We start from the raw sequence: 17,512 nt of genomic DNA, 5'->3' as shown, positions 1-17,512 counted from the left end.
CGCACGATGCACGACGACGTCACCTGGAGGCCGTTCGTCGACTACGCTCAGATTGTCCCCTTTGACGGCATTGCTCTATATTCAGGCTGGTTGGCATGCGGGACCGACATCATGGTCCGGTATCTCCCTGAGCGGTGCATGCGTCAGTTCGGATTCGTGCAGCGGATACCCAGGTCACCCTTTGAGGCTGCTCCCGACACAGTGACCCGAGTGCAGCTCACTGCCATATGGGAGGACTGGCAGCATCATGTGGTACCGCAGGAGTACCGTCTCACTCGGGTCACACAGGACTGACACAGTGAGGAGGGGTACGTCACATGGTTCTACCGGGTGTCCCATCCTCTGCTGAGACCCGACGTTCCCGGCGCTCCTAGGCCAGCACATGAGGAGATCCTAGAGAACCAGCAGGCCGAGGATGACCACGCCATTGATCTCATGCCGATCTTCCAGCGGATAGAGATGCTTGGGCGGGACGCGTTGGATCGAGGTATCGTTGATCAGGGCGGTCCAGAGGCAGTCGCCGTGATGGAGATGATCGTCACTGATGCGGGCCGTGCGGCGGGGTACAGGCGGCAGAGGAGGGCCCAGGGTGAGAGGGTTAGGCATACCCAGTAGTGGTCGGGTTTATTTATTTTTTGATTTCGGATTGTATCTTTCGCACAGTATTATTATTATTTTCGGATTGTATATATTATTTGGATTTGATTTATCATATTAGTATTTTCAGTTTATCTGTTGCTTATTTTATTTGGCGTTTGCGTTTAATTAAAATGCGAGACTGTTAAGAAAAAGCATAAAAAAAACACAGTTTCTGCATAATTCGGAAGTTCATTTCCGAAGACACCCCCATGAGGTGTTTTCGGAAGTTCATCTCCGAAGACACCCCCCATGAGGTGTTTTCGGAGATGCACTTCCGAATTGTGGAAATTTTTTTAAAAAAAAAGCGCTTCGGAAGTTCATTTCCAAAGTAGGGGTATTTTGGGATTTTCGCTGGGGATGACCCCATGGGAGGTGGCTAAAGAAATTTTCTAAACCTATTATATCATCTCTAAGCATAAAAGTAATTTGATTCACATGTTTGCAATATCAATATGTGTAGTTTATATATATTTTGAAGCGTGTGTTTTTATAATTATGTGTAGGTTCATGTCTCTTTTATGTTTGTATTATGCTATCATGTTGATGTTATTGGTTAAACATAATTGTGTTGAGAAAATAGTTTAACTAAAGACAATTACACTATCTTTCTGCAACGTTCAGTTTTGGGTTACACCCCCTCCCAATTTTCAATTTTCTCAAAGACAAAGATTTAACATAATTGATTACACCAAATATCAAATATGTAATCAGTTACGCCTCTGGAAAGTTTTTTTTATTAGTTGATTAGCTATATTATTTTGAATGATGATTTAAATATTTATGTTGGGTCATTAATGTTAGAATGTCATATTTTATCTATAATTCTCTCATTCTCAAAATTTTTTCATTACTCACCATTATTCTCGTGACTGAGGTTTTACCCAACATTTGACATCAAGAGTCTGGTTCTTTCATCAAACACTTAGTGTGCGAAAATGTTTTCCATCTCCAATGAATGTATCCTTGCAAATCTCTCAGTTTTCAATGCGAATAATTATGACAAGTGGTGCAAACAGATGGAAGTGTTGTTTAGTTATCAAGATGTTCTTGAAATAATCAAGAACGGTGTTAATCCACTTGTAAAAGGTGCAACTGCTTCACAAAGAACTATGGACAAGGAGAAGAAGATGAAAATTTTCAAAGCTTTGTATCTCATTCATCAGTATGTTGATACTAATGATTTTGATAAGGTTGGTGATTGTACATCCTCAAAAGAAATTTGAAAAATCTTAGAAAAAAGTTATGCAGGAGTTGATAAGGCAAAGGTGGCGAGGTTATAAACTCACAGGAGGTAGATGGAGTTAATTCAAATGGAGGAGAAGAAAATCATTAATGAATTTACTACAAGAATTATAAGATTGGTGAATCAATTGAAAGCTTGCGGAGAGACAATCACCGAGCAATATGTGGTTGGTAAAATTTTGAGATCGTTGACGTTAAGATTCGATAACGTAGAGGTTGCCATCAAAGAGCTCAATGATCTTTAAACCATGAGCAAAGAAGAGTTGTAGAGTTCTCTTGATACTCGTGAGCAAAGAATGAAGAAGAGGAATGTTGACTGAGCAAAGGCTGAAGTTGCTTTCCTAGTTTATTTAGTTGGAAAGGACAAAAAAGTGATTGGAAAGTAGTCCATTAGTAGAAGAAACAACAATTCAACATTCCAAAAGGGTAAAAGAAATGACAACAAAAGTGGTGGATCAAGCAATTATAAAGGTGCCAACAATTGAGGCAAAAGAGGAAGATGGAAAAATGACAAGAGCAAAAACCAGTATTATAGTTGTAAAAAATTTGGACATTTTATTTCAAAAACCAGTATTATAGTTGTAAAAAATTTGGACATTTTATTTGCAAATGTCATGCTTATAAGAATGATCCACAAGGAGTTAAAATAAAATTTGAAAGGCAAGAAGATGATGAGGGCACATTGTTAATGGTGATTGCTAAACTAGAAAACAGTGCAGAAAAATTCAACCAAAATTGAGTGCAATCACTCGAAAATGTGATAATAACTGCGCGAGAAGACCCATATTACGGCGATTAATAGTACCTTGACTCTTGGTGTTCAACGCAATACACACATGCCAGTACTTTTTACAAAACCAAAAATACGAAGCAAGGGCAGAACAGTAAAAACATAACTCATGTGGAGGTGTCCAGTTAAAGTATGGAGGTGCCAATTTAAATCTCTCAAATCTTTTAGCACAAAAGGATTTGGTATGGCCAAGAAATCTACACCTAAAATAGAAAATTTCAAGTTTTTCATACTTGAGTTGCGACAGTTGTGCAACAATTCATTTCAATTCTGAGTTGCACACAGCTTAACAGTGAGACCACTTTCTTATTGAGCCTCTCTATTCTCGGGGTTTTCAATCAAACAGGAAACAATGATCACCCAAGTCACTACTAACATAGAGTGCATGATTATTAGTATTTATAAATGATGTATGTTGCCACTAAGTATTGTTGCATTTTTTGTCAAACTTCTCCGAACAATTATTCAGTTTGGAGTAATATTGAAAGAGAATTACAAACAAATAAAACAGCGATTTGAAACTTTAACAGCTAGCATGAGCGACAAGTTTAATCATCATTTATTAATGCCTAATTTCTACTCCGCCAAAAAACAGTTCACTCGTCACAGTAGGGAAATCGAAGAGAAGAAAAGTTTTATTTTCCTGTGATATCTGTTTGCACCACCAGTTGTGACCCTTCTCATAAAATTCTACTTTGCTTGTTTGAGCTTAGGCTGATTCCAAACTTTTGACAAACTTTTTAGTCTGCGTCAAAACAAAAAAACATAGGAATTAACAGAAAAATTTGTAGGTTAATTGTGAGAATGCATATGTAAGAACTAAGAATATAGTCAAGTAACACATAAATGTCACTATCATGCTTGTCTACAATCATAACAACAGTTTGACTCAACATGTTTGGTTTTAATTAAATTAAAAAGAACAAGAGGTTGATTTGGAGAAATGTTTTTATTTTTGAAAATTTGAACTAAGCAGATAATAGCTTGCTAACAAGCTTCTCAAACCATTATCAACATTTAAGCCATATTGATGCTAAACATAAAAATTGCTTCTTTTTTTTTTTATGTTGCAAATTTTGGATTTATCACAAAGTACTCAGCTCATACCTGTTCTAGAGTTAAAAACATGATCACATTCCAAGATCCTAGCCGTCCGAAATTTGGTATGAATCCCTTATAAAAGGCTAAAGGTCCCTGCAAAACCAATCAAATGACATAAATGATACCACTGATAAAACCACACAAAATACAGATACAATCTATACGTGAACACGAAAGCAAATCACGCGGCCCAGTTTTAAGATTTCTCCAATTAAAACATAAGTTATTGTAAAATTCCTTCTGCACTTCCCCAACAAAGAATGTGATGCAAAGAAAAAAAGCATATTATGCAACATAGAAAGTAAATTGATCAATTCCATTTTGGCATATAAGCATGTGTGAGAAATGAGAATGTTTAAAGATGTCATAAAAACTGAAAGTTCAAATGAAGTTTGTTCAGCCCGCAATGCTTGCAGATAATACACTAAGCACCCACCACTTACAATTAGATATGATCAAATTCAGTAAAGCATTTTAATTTATACAGTTAATGATTAAAATCAAGAAAAACAAGGAAGAGAGAAAAGTAACATTAGTAGAAAAAAACATACATCATTTTTTAATGTTTTGACGAAACAATCAATGGTGCTCTTGTAACTAGGATCTCCCATCATTCTGGACTTGACCTGAAGTAGAAAAACCGAAAAAATTGAATTAGGGAATGATAAAACTGCATAGTTTAGAAGGTCACCAAGCAACTGAATGTAGTATATGTAGTTAACACACTATATATAGCATGAGGAGACAATAAAAAGTGCACAATCAAACATTGATATTCACAAGTAAACACTGATAAATTACCACGTCAACTGGAGAGCCAATACAGACTGCAAAAAAACCCGCCCCAAGACCAGAAAGAAGATGTGTGACAACATTATCAGTGAAGCCTGGAATTTTCAAAATGGTCTGCAGTAGAAAAAAACAGGTTATGAAGATAATGAAACAGGAGTAATAACAAAATTTTACTCAAAAACGCAGTTTAGTGTCTTTTACACCTACCTCTTTCACTTGATCATAGCTGGCTAGCTCAGCAGCATTAATGATAGCATTTCTTGCGACATTGGGGCCAATGCCAGTCCAAAGTGCTCTGACTCCCTCCTGTTTGTTTGGTATAGATTAAATAACACTAAAGATGAGCTTGGAACATAAAAAAAAGACTATAATCATCTTCATCCTTCACATATCATACAAGGTTAACGGAAAAGACCTGTTTCACAATTGTTGAATAAGCATTCAATGATCCAGTGTAGCGCCTTGGCACGCCAGGAGGCAATTTTCCTTCTGCTTGAAGTCTAACTTTGACAAGATCAGTAGGATTTGCCACTGCAATTGCTACAGCACCTGTTGATAAAGATAAATTCAAGGGGTTTCAATATCATGATTACACATTATGTATTGGGAGCTTTAGAAGAAATATAATTGGATTTACCAGTTGTTAATGCAGCTAGAATTTTTTTCACCAATGGAGTATCTCCAACATGGTCTTTCCCAACATACAAATTCTTCACCTGTTAAAAACCCCAAATAATCAGATTGCATACACTAAAAAGTAGATATATGAACTCAAATAAACAAACACTCTGAGACACAGTCAATACTCACAGGCTCATATAACCCAATTCTTAAACCTCCATACAAACATTGACGGTGTAACCCTGGCACAATTCCCTTCCAGAGTGCTGAAAGACCTTCTTCCCTGGCAATGGTTCCAACTGTTCCCAGCATACCCTTATATTTAGGTAAGTTTATCGTGTCACCTGCTACAGCTTGCTTTTGAAGCTGAAGCCTAACTTTGGCAGTGTCCAGAGGAATAGTACATATCTATATCAAAGATAAATTTGAGGATATAATTTTTAATATACGGTAGGACCGATTCTTGAAAAAGCACTACAATATGACATCTAACAAGCGAAAGGAACATGCAAAACAGCATAGTTAATATACGATAAGCTGAATCAATCTCCATAAACAACAGAAATTTGTGAATAAATCGAAAAATAGTTTCATATAAGATAATTTATGGAAAACTATTCAACTATTGTGCCATTCTTCCCTGCTGATTCAGTCAGTGAATATCAAATACAGCTTTTCAAAAAATTTCCTCCCAAACAGATAATTAAGACTTTCAACAAAACAATTAATTAATCCTAATATCCAATTCCAAGATCTGGGACTTCAAATCATCAAGCATAGAATAATTGTAATGAATGTTACGTCTTGAAAAATAACAGCCATGAGTTTAAAGCAAATTCCTGTAATAACATAAGAGCACTTAACAAAACATTTCTATGTATGTAACTATACATGTTTGGAATCAAAGTGAGTTTGACAAAATCACAACAGAACTACAATTCTATTGAAGCTCCAAAACTTAGGTTTTGCCAAAATCACCATGCTTCCGCCAAATTCACTGTCAATCCAAACACGCACTAAGACTCGCCACTAGCAATTGGAAAGGCTCAAGCACAAAATGAGCCAACCTTCATGAAAATCTTACATAATCACAAAACAGATTTGTACACCAACTCATATTCAACTTAATTCTGACCAAGCAAAAAGGTACTAATAACCAAAGTAAAAAAACATGCAACTTAGACAACAACAAAACATCACATTCACTAGTCCAACCAATTTCCTGATCCACTACTATAGATCTACATAACACCAAAACTTTAGGTCAAAGATGTGTCCAGTGTCTAATACAACACAAAACACGAGAGGTTACATCTACTTAATTTTCTCAGATTACAACAACCTGTCAACATCGTATACCACAACAAAAGCACAAATTCCCAGAACATTAAAAACACACAAAACAAAGTCATTCACAGTCAAAACACAATTAACCAGATCCATTAATACAGTACACAACAGAAACAAAAATGGTCAAATTCCAAAACCCAAACGGGTTTTACATTAACAAGGACACCTCAAACATTACTCCTACTGATTCAGCGACATCAATAATAATTTTAAAAAATAAATTAATTAAACATGCTCGCAAGTGTCAGTGCAAGTGTCTGACACTAGCACTGACACCTCAAACGGGTTTTACACTAGCATGGACACCTCAAACATACCCCTACACTGATTCGACGACATCAGTAATAATTTGAAAAAATAAATTAATTAAACGTGTGCTCGCAAGTGTGTACTCGCAAGTGTCAGTGTTTGACACATACGGACTTTTTTTTAGATGTGTCAGTGCTACATAGATTTTACTTTACTCAGCAAGATGATAACAAAAACAGATTACACAGTAAACAGAATTCCCAATCTAATGAAAACCTAAAGAAAAGGGAATGAACATACAGCGACATGCATAGATATATACCTCAGCGAAACATGCAGAGAAAGCACTACTGGCGAAAGTGCCAGCAAAGGAGATATCGGAATTACTGCCACCACCTCCCACCATAGCTTCAAAAAATCAAAATGTTACTGTTAGTGAAAAAAAACAGTTAAGAGAGAAAACGAGAGAACGAACAAGAAGAAGTAGAAAAGTGGTTTCAGAGGGAGAAAGAGAAAACCTGAAATTTTGCACAATTGTGGAGGAGAGAAAGAAGTGAAAGGTTTTTATGCCACTGATCGCCAATGAGAAATTTTGAAGTTTTTAGAAATTGTTTTTAAATGAATAAAAAATGTAAACTTTTTCTAGAAAAAAAAATACAGTTGTTTAATAAGGAGAATATCATTTTCTTAGCTTTCATTGAATGAATCTGATCACATTCTTACGTGTACAGTGTATTAGAAAATGTATTATCCATTTATGCTTAAGATAATATTTTTGAATACATTTTTAATCAACCAATAAAATAAAATTTGTATTAAAATTGTGCCGTCCGCTTTCTTTAGTAGATATGCAGGTAAAAATATAAATATCTTTCTAGTCAAATAGGAAAGAGTTCATTTTTTAGATACATCGAATGATTATTGTATCTAGTCAATATATTGTTCAAATACATTAGTTATTCAATGTATTAAATATTCAATGTATTAAAAAGTGAAATTTTTCTTATAAATAAAATAGTATTATTCATGTGTTTATTTTTTATTTAATTATAATTATTTATAAAAAATAATGAAAAAGGTATAAAAATTATCATATATGAAAGAAAAGAGAAGTTGAGATTAAATCCAAAAGAGTATAATTGAAAAAAATATATATACTACATCAAACTCATATTTTGCTTTTATATATAGTATAGATATATATAGTATAAATATGTAGGTGTATATTAGATATACTAATGATGTTTGGGTGGATTAACCAATTAATATGTGTTTGTGATTAAATCTAAAAAGTATGATGGAGATGTAATTTTCAAAGAGATATTATAGTTACATTTATTTTATATATGAAAATCGAGATCCGGTGACATGACGCAAGATCTTTCAAAAGTGGAATAGATACTTAGAAATAAGTTTTCTATTGATTTCAATACCTATGAATTTAGAAAAAAGAATTGATGCTTGATTCAATGCCCATAAATTTAGAAAAAAGAATTGATGCTTGAAATAAGTGTATTACAAAAATTCTCAACATTTTAATTTTAATTTTATATTGTGTTCCAATAAAAAAACAACTGTTTGTCGTATTACCCAAGTAATTTTAAGATATACTCTATCCATTTCCTATTATAAAAAAGATTATTTTTATTCAATTAATTTAAAAAGTGAATTTTTATTATAATATAGAACCCAAAAAGTATATGTGATTTAAAAGAATGTATTTAAATTATTTATTAAAATGTGTATTTTATTTTCTTAGATTTAAATTATTACAATTTAAATTTTTTTTTTGGAGTAAAATATGAAATTTTATTACCAAAACAGTTATAACATGCCGATCGAATATTGATCCAGGCAGCCAACATATCCAATATTACAAGAAGGATATAGACACTACTCAACAAACAGATTCACTACAATACTCAGCTAACAGACAATGTAACCATGTTCATATGGTTTTGCAACACTCGTTTGGTACAAGCTCTAATACCAATCGTCTGTTTGATTCTAATAATGATGTATTCATTAGTCTTCCTTTGTCCAAAAATTCTGTCATTGCGCAACTGCCATATCTGGTAGATTACTTCAGCAATGGCTAGCTTCAGGAGGCATCGTCGCCACCCCTTCTTTGCAGTTTCGATACACAGCCATTGCTTCTCCTCCTCCCAACCTTTACATCTTCGATAATTATTACAATTTAATTAATTTATACAATTATATATGATTAATAGTACTTTAATTTACAAAATAATAAATAAGTAAAATTAATTAAATGAGTCCGTCAAGCAGGAGAAATTGATATTTCTTAATATTATTTAAAAAAATATTTAAGCCATAACATAGAAATTTAAATCATATTTATAAAAGTTATTTTTTTAGTAATCATAAATTCAGTTGAAGAATAATAAATATAATTTTTTTAATTTTTAAAATTGAAAAAATATAAATTTATTTCCTTTATTATGAGGATAAAGTTTATAATAATCATTTACAATAAAAAAATAATTTCTTTCTATCATTTACGAAATTGATAAAAATAAAACATTTATGCATCTTCCATTCGACATTTTAAATGATAAGAGAACCTTTGTGTAAAATAAAATAAAATTTCAATTTGATGGAAAGGAATTATCTGATGTGTCTTGTAGTTTGAACTTTGACGGAAAAATTTTCTTGAAATAATATTATGATTTGACTCCAAGTTATCTTTATTTAAAAGTCTTATCTTTGCATTTTATTGACTAGAATATATTTATATATTTTTACAAAATATGTTAAAAGTAACCATTAAATAGTTGTGTTTTTCATAAAGTAATAATGTAACCAAATATTTATATTTATAAATTAGACTTAATCGCAATTTTGGTCTCTCTATTTTTTTTTTGTCTTTTCATTTTTTAAAACCATAATTTTAATCTCTTTAGAATTTTCTTTTAAAAAATATATAAAAATAGGAATTAATTTTACAGAAAAAAACAAAATATAAAGACGAAAATTGCATAAAAAACTTAAAAAAGAAAACTAAAATAATGATTTTTAAAGTAGAGATCAAAATAAATAAAAAACAAAATAGAGACTAAAGTTGTAATTAAACCTATAAATTAATAATTTTTAAAATATATATAAAATAATTATTAAATAATTTTTTTAATAATATATTAAATAATTTTACTATTATCAGTTCTAACTTTATTTAGTTAATTAATACAATATATTCAATTTACAAATTTCAAACATATTAGTTAATTTTAACTTTTAATAGTCTCTCTCTTAATTTTTCTTCATGTTTGGCAAAACATAATTTTGAGCTAAAAACTTATAAACTCATATGATAATTTAGATCTTTTTGGTAATGGTTTTTTCATCACAAGCTTATAGTTTATTTTACTAGCTTGTACTTTATTTTTCAGACGTTATTTGAAATAGCGTTTTTAGCTTATACCTTATCATTTTTTTCTTTTTTTTTATCCTTATTATTTTAACAAAAATCCACTTTTATACTTTATAATTTATTTTGATTTAAAATAAAATAATAATTATTAAATATCTTTTACGTCACATTTTACATTTATAAGTTAGTTAAATCGTTAATTTTACCAAACACTTCAATCAATTTATTAGCTATGAGTCTCAACCATTAACTATAAACTATAAGCTATCAGTCATCTGCCATAAACCATAAGTTATAAGCTATCAACCATACACTATCTAGACAGAACAGTAATAGACAGTACAAGACAATTTTTTGTATTGTATTGTGTTTGATGGTTAAAGCACTAGACAATTTTTTTCTCGATTTTACTTGATATGTCTATTCACCAAACAAAATGGTATAATTTTTACTATAATATTATTTATTCGTATATAAAATATAATATTTATGAATTAAAATATTAAATAATAAGGAGGAATAAAATAAAATATTTTTTTACTCTACTTTGTTTAATATATTAATGCAATAGACAAAATAATATAATTTTTTATATAATATTTTTTATTAATATAAAAATATTGATATTTATAAATTAAAATATTAAATAATTAGAAGCGAAGAACATAATCAATAGATATTTTTTCTATACTTTATTTGATATGTGGTTGAGTCGAATAAAATTTTGTCCAATTTTTTGTTATATTTTTTGTCCAGTACTATAATTAATTTTTGCATCAAACAAGATAAAAACATGTTACTAAAATGCATCCTATAAAAAACAATATGTTATTAAAATTTATTTTGATAGTGTCACCTAAATCATAAAAATGTCATCTAATTTTTTTAATTTTATTTTGATATCAAATACGATTCAATGTATTTACTTTTTAAATTATATATATTGTCCCTAAAAAATAAGATATAAAAATAATCATTATCTATATTATAAGTAATTTGATGTTTAAATAACACAACTCTTATTTGTATATATTATATCATGTAGCAAAACAATACTACAAAGAACTAGAATTATATAAATGCAAAGTGAGCTAATGAATCTGGATATGTGAGTTGAAGCTTTTACTTTGCACCGTTTTTCAGAACTTTTTAATTCACTTTATCATGAATATTCAAATTATCCCATTTAAAACTTCAATCTTGTTTGAAAACTGGATTCTTAATTAATTTAAATTTAATGAATGTTTAACAAATTTAAGTAAAATATTAAACATTAAGAATATTTAGGGAGATTTGTCAAAATAAAATAACATTTCATTGACCAATGTTATAAGAGATGGATAAGGATACACAAGTATTTGAGTCAGATCATTCTATATTGTTTCTATAGAGCCAGAGTATTAATTATACAAATCTACTCATAAGACAGAGGATTACTATAGAGCCAGCGCATGAATATTTGACCTTTATATTAAAAAGATTTTTAGGATTTAGGTTGGTGAAAACCTTTCATATGCTATGATCAAAAGCTCATAAGTTTAAACATCTTGCCCCACCAGGCTGAAGTTGGGCCGACTCGGCCCATTTAACAGCTGTTATTGTTATTAAAAACAATTTTTTTAAGTTTATTAAACAATTAATGTGTAACACTCTTCTAAATTCCGTGGAAATTAATAAAATAATTCAGAATAAAACATGAAAACAAGGGTGCCCCAATTTACTTTAAAACAAATTATCATAAATCAATTGTCATGCTTCACTTAGGGGCAAATCATCAATTTAACAAAATCATGTTTCCACACAGCGGAACATTATTCAACGGATAAGCATAACATCATATATGTAATATCTCACAAAATTACTCCGATAACAACAAAATAGAGTATCATCATAAACTCTAAACTAGCGTTCCCCAGTGTTACAATATCAGAGCATGACACCGACGCTATACTAAACAAACTGACTCATGAGCTAATCCTCACCGAGCCAAAAGCCGCTATCCTCAATCTGAAAATATCAACAGTAAGGGTGAGTCTCATTCACAATTAACAAATGTTATCAAATCATAAACAATAACACATCATAGTCACATTATTCATCCAATTTCATTATATTCAGATTGTCAGGAAGTACTCATCAATACACAATAACAAATAGAATACATTACCAAAAGACAACCCATAAGTCATCCAACAAATCATAACAATTACACAATCATCACATATTATAACATTGGACAATCTTCCATTCATGTTATAATCATACAAGTAGCCTAATGCAAATGCAACTATATGCATGTGGTACCAAACATGGGATAACCCATCTCACTGATCCACCACCATAAGGATTCGGCTACTTCTCTCACTAATCCCACACAATGAGAATTAGCTACCGCTGTCCCACCACCATAAGGGATACAACCCACAACATGATTATGAAATGCATGCATCACATACAACATGTTAATCATCAATACCAATCAACTGAATATCATAATCATCAACCAACGCAACAATCAATAGCCACACACAGTTATGCTACTCCTCAATCATAACAAACATATATTTTACATCAACAATAAATGTATATTAGTCACCAATTACAACCACGACATCATAACAAATAAAACATTTACCAATGTACCTGTAAGCATAAACCATCACAACCAAATAAAATTGAGTGTTTTAAAATAAAATCGAGTCACGACTCAAAACACCATTTTATCGTATAAATCATTTAATTAGCTTCGTCGTGCTAGAAACGACACTAAAATCGATCATACGGTTTGAAAGTTACACATCTTTACATTTTTCAAATATTATCATCAGCGCGCGGCGCCATCCGTCTTTCGCGACGCGTCACCCAAAATCGACGCCTTCGCGACGCGCACAATGTTGGCAGGGCGAAATGATAATATTTTGTCGCCTTCGCGGCGCCAACCTACCTTCGCGGCGCGAACTGGCAAAAGTCAAAGATCTCACAGCGATTGACAACATTATAGGATTTATCCCAAAATCCCCAAAACCCAAATCGAATTATGTCATGAACCTCAAATACCACCATATCAGCCATATACATGTTATAACACAAATATAACACACAAAGAGGATCATTTAATCATCATAACAATCATATAATCACACAATTCATCACATCATACAATTCCCCTCAAAATCATCCCAAAACCCCAATCTAGCATATAACCAATTGACACAAACAATGCATCTAAATCAGTCCTATTATCTATAATACGGTAAAAGATGTTAACCGGAAGAGTCCCCCCTTACCTTAGCCAAGGATCTTGATTAGCCTTCTTCCTCTTCTGTTCCTCTTTCACGTATCAGCTCTTCTATTCTTCTGCTCCTCTTTCACATCTATTTTCCTTTTTTCTTCAATTCCTTATTTTTATGAAAATAGATTTTAATTTAGTAAAATACTTACTAACATAGCACCCCCTCTTTACTAACACCACATTTGGACCAATAGTCCATCTCATAATTCTTTCCAAATAATTCCACAAAATACCGAATAATTTTAAATAATAATTTAATTTTCGATTAAATTAAAATTAGAAAATATGGGGTGTTACAACTCTCCCCCACTAAAAGAGTTCTCGTCCTCGAAAACATACTTCAAGTGAAAAGTTCCGGATAGAGCCCTTCATCTGACTCTCCAGTTCCCATGTAACATTTCCATCAGTCGATCCTCAAAAAACCATCTGACATAACTAACAGGAAGCACATCTCACGCATTCAATCTCAGCTCTTACGTCGCATTTGACCACCCAAAGGTGTACTACTCGTTATACCTCCAAAAGGTTAACAACAATAGTTCATTGAGGTATAACCCATACGATACGCCCAATAACTGAATAATATAATTACACAACCCGTGGTATGATCACACCTGATCAACACTGCATCATTGCATCCCATATACAAACGTACCAACCTGAAACACACTTTCTCATTTGCGCGATAAAGTAATACATATACTTTTCACCAATTGCTTCCTTCAAGAAAACTCAATAATCGTATTCCTATACCATTGAATTTCAACTATCTGACTCCTCTCAAGTCACACCAACAATTATCCAACCCGTTACATTTCGCTTATGCTGCACTACTCTGGTTACTCGTTACAACCATCATTACCAATTAGATTTCTGAGTTTTACCCAATTATGACTCTCTTTATTCATTCGTTCAAGAATCATTCTTTATCATACATGGTACTAATCTACCACTTAGCAATACTTACTCGCACTCAGAAATAAATTCCTGAGTTACTACATCTATTAAAACATTCCAACCATTGGAACGAGTACACACAAGTAATTATAATCACACTCATTAGCATCAATGTACCATTGCTTACAAAATAGCTCAAACTGAGTCCCGCTCTCTACTAAGAATCAAATCAACTTCGTCCTTCATAGAGCATAATTCCTCATTATATATGGAATCTACAATATCATCTTAATAACAGCACAAAATTATTACAACATCATATAGTATTAACTCTTCGTTTTAATTTCGCCGAATACCTACTCGTTAACTACGCACAACCATAATAACATATTCATCATCTCGGCAATTATTCAAAAAGATTTATAATTCTTTGACACGACATTCTTACATCCACTGGATTCTAAATCCAACATATAGATCAATACATTTTCTCTATGTAGGCTCATGACATATTAATTCCTCACTTCCCACGAGTAGTACTCATAACATTACTCCACATCACACTTTTTCTGCGCGACTCTGATTACCTGTCTTAAGTCATTTGTCCATCATGTTGCACTCTTTCATATTCACTTCTTCATAAGTTCATACAACATAGTGAGTGATTATTCTCACGACTTAGTATTCATCACATCTTAAACCATTAAGGTAACAAAACAAGTTCATCCCATCTATATGATCTCCTTTACTACCAACAAGATATTAAGGGTGATCAAGTCCTCAATTTGTCAATAGATAGTCGACAACCATATTTAAGCATAACCATTGTTACCACATAATAGTGTCCTTTCCGAGTTTGCACCCAAACTCATTAACATCGTCATAGTCAAATAATTCACTTTGAGTCTTTACAACTCGCACACTTCCCTCTTATTGGATCTTGTCGGTGAGACACCGACGTCCAAACATTTTACACAATCCACTTCATAGTCACTTAGCATCACACACTTGTTAAGTACTTCCAAACTTCATAATCACTAATGTACTCGTACATTACTATTCATCCCGTCCCAAATCAAAATCCTCATCTTAGCAAAAGATTACGACAACATTCATAACTCATGGTTTTACTCTAAATCTCATGGCATCTTTCGCGTCCAAGTATCATTCCACTCAGAATCTCAACAAAGTCTTCCTCACATCAATAGGTGTCAGAAATCCTCTACAATTCTTCTTCTATACATGTCGTTGCTTTGGCATCATAAATACGACTTCAACCGTTCTAAATTTTACTTCACCTCTCCTACTAATTCACTTCTCACTAAAATCCATCGGCACTCAAATCATCTTTATTACCGAACATCTCATCAACTTATTCATCAACAACATGTTCTACTCAACTTCGTTTCAAACAATCGCGGTAGTAGGCATTCCTATTCAACAAGTTTCACGCTTCCTTAACCAACTTCAGAATCTCTCCTCATAGGATCACTCTACTGTATTTATAACTCTCCCATAAGGTAGAACATAACCTCTCCTCTTCGTAAGTTCAAACGGCACATTAATCCGACACTCGGAACTCAAGATATGAATTTTCCAACGTCATCCAAAATGCAACATCGACATCATGCAGCGAAGCTCTATACGATATCCCCAAGACTCTTCAAATGGTATATTCAATTCTTAAAATTACTTATCAACAAACCTTCTAATTATTTCTTCAATCCGTTCAATGCTGACACTTACATCTCGTGCAGTACCAATAAACAAGTCTAGTTCTAAGAATAAGAGTAACCGCAACTTTACCTCTTTCCAATATCGCCCTGTCACAGTTAAATTTGTTACAGTTGCAGTAACCATTTTTATAACAAATTTCATCTCGTTAGTTTTCTGACGCTTCAAACGGAACTCAAATCAGATGTCCAGAACTCCAGTTATGAATTTTAGAAGTTTCATAACGAATCAACAAGTTTCCTGCGGTTTTCTTACGGAATTCCGCTCTAAAACTCATCATCTTCAAATCAATCACATTCTAAACAACTCCTTATCATATCTCTTCACTTCCAAACATTCTTATAACTTGAGAAACACGTCCCATCGCTGAAAAGCGATTTTCGAAACATTACGACCACAATCCTCTTTGCAACTTGCAGCTGAACCTTTTCCGAGACGCAAGGCTACTCAACTGACAACTTCGCAGCCCCTCAGCAGAGTTGATACATTGCAATTTCCTAATTTCTCTCTCCTACAAATAATTATCAATTACCTCTAATTATCTTCCTTCAAGATGTTCCAACTCAATTATCAGTCAAGTCTTAATTCCGAGTCACCTTCGATTTGGGAAACAACAACCTCCAACAACACTTGCACTATTGCCAACAACAGCCTACTAAACCAATCATCTTACAACTGGAAAATAATCGAGAAGCGAAGCTTCTCCCCCACTTGTTTCAATTCCATCTCTGCAGATAAACAACTAGGAACACCCGGGTACCGACAGTGTTTCGCACACATGTCGCATACCAAAGGAATAATTGACAATAAGACTCCTAGTCACAACGACCGACGTTGCTGTACTTCGTACCGATTTAGGGAGACTCCGAGGAGATTTCCACGGATTTATGGATTTGGTCACGGCAAATCTCGACAGTTTTCATCAACACTTTCAGTCCATCCCGCCTCCGAAAAGTGGCTAATTGAAGACCGCTAATTTTTATTTCTAGCTCTTACATTTAGACAATGAGGACATCGTGTAGTTTAAGTGCGGGGGAAGGGAATGCTTAGTTAGGATTTACTGCTTTAAGTAGTTTTAAATTTTAGTTTTTCAAATTTCAGTTTTTAATTAGTTAGTATTTCCATTTTTAGAACAAAATTTTAATTTTCAGTTTTTTTCTTTCTATTTTAATAAAATTCAGTCTACTCATTCAAATTGGAATCTCTACTAATATAGGCTATTATTTACTCTGCTGAGAACTATATATGCACCCAATTCAAATACTTTGACTACTAGTCAAAGGTATTTATGCCAAATAATGTTGGTCCAATAGAATGCATGAAGTCTTGGTCAAAATTGGAGTCTCTGTGCAACATACAGACACGCAAAGCAGACGCACATGCATGTACATGCATGCCTTCCGTCCACCAGAAT

At 32.6% G+C, this 17,512-nt stretch overlaps 1 protein-coding gene across 1 annotated transcript; it reads right to left on the bottom strand.

Moving 5' to 3' along the window:
- Positions 1 to 3,086: 3,086 nt before the first annotated feature.
- Positions 3,087 to 7,406, bottom strand: LOC131609345 (mitochondrial uncoupling protein 1-like). Its single transcript, XM_058881026.1, has 10 exons — positions 7,303 to 7,406; positions 7,107 to 7,192; positions 5,375 to 5,593; positions 5,202 to 5,280; positions 4,980 to 5,113; positions 4,772 to 4,870; positions 4,574 to 4,678; positions 4,324 to 4,398; positions 3,779 to 3,865; positions 3,087 to 3,416 (listed from the first exon to the last, which is right to left on the bottom strand). The coding sequence occupies exons 2-10, from the start codon at positions 7,188 to 7,190 to the stop codon at positions 3,381 to 3,383; spliced, it is 918 nt and encodes a 305-aa protein (XP_058737009.1). The 5' UTR covers positions 7,191 to 7,192; positions 7,303 to 7,406; the 3' UTR covers positions 3,087 to 3,380.
- Positions 7,407 to 17,512: the final 10,106 nt, after the last annotated feature.

This window comes from Vicia villosa, linkage group LG6, assembly GCF_029867415.1.
Source record: "Vicia villosa cultivar HV-30 ecotype Madison, WI linkage group LG6, Vvil1.0, whole genome shotgun sequence".
NCBI classification, from domain to species: domain Eukaryota; kingdom Viridiplantae; phylum Streptophyta; class Magnoliopsida; order Fabales; family Fabaceae; genus Vicia; species Vicia villosa.
This window is presented reverse-complemented; position numbering and strand designations above follow the sequence as displayed.

Bases quoted from the DNA above. Each gene is read 5' to 3' on its own strand.
- LOC131609345 (XM_058881026.1), bottom strand. From the start codon at position 7,190: ATGGTGGGAGGTGGTGGCAGTAATTCCGATATCTCCTTTGCTGGCACT. The intron at 4,871-4,979 runs GTCTTTTCCGTT...CCAAACAAACAG, and splicing joins ATTCAACAATTGTGAAACAG to GAGGGAGTCAGAGCACTTTG. The intron at 4,679-4,771 runs GTAGGTGTAAAA...TTTCTACTGCAG, and splicing joins GCTATGATCAAGTGAAAGAG to ACCATTTTGAAAATTCCAGG.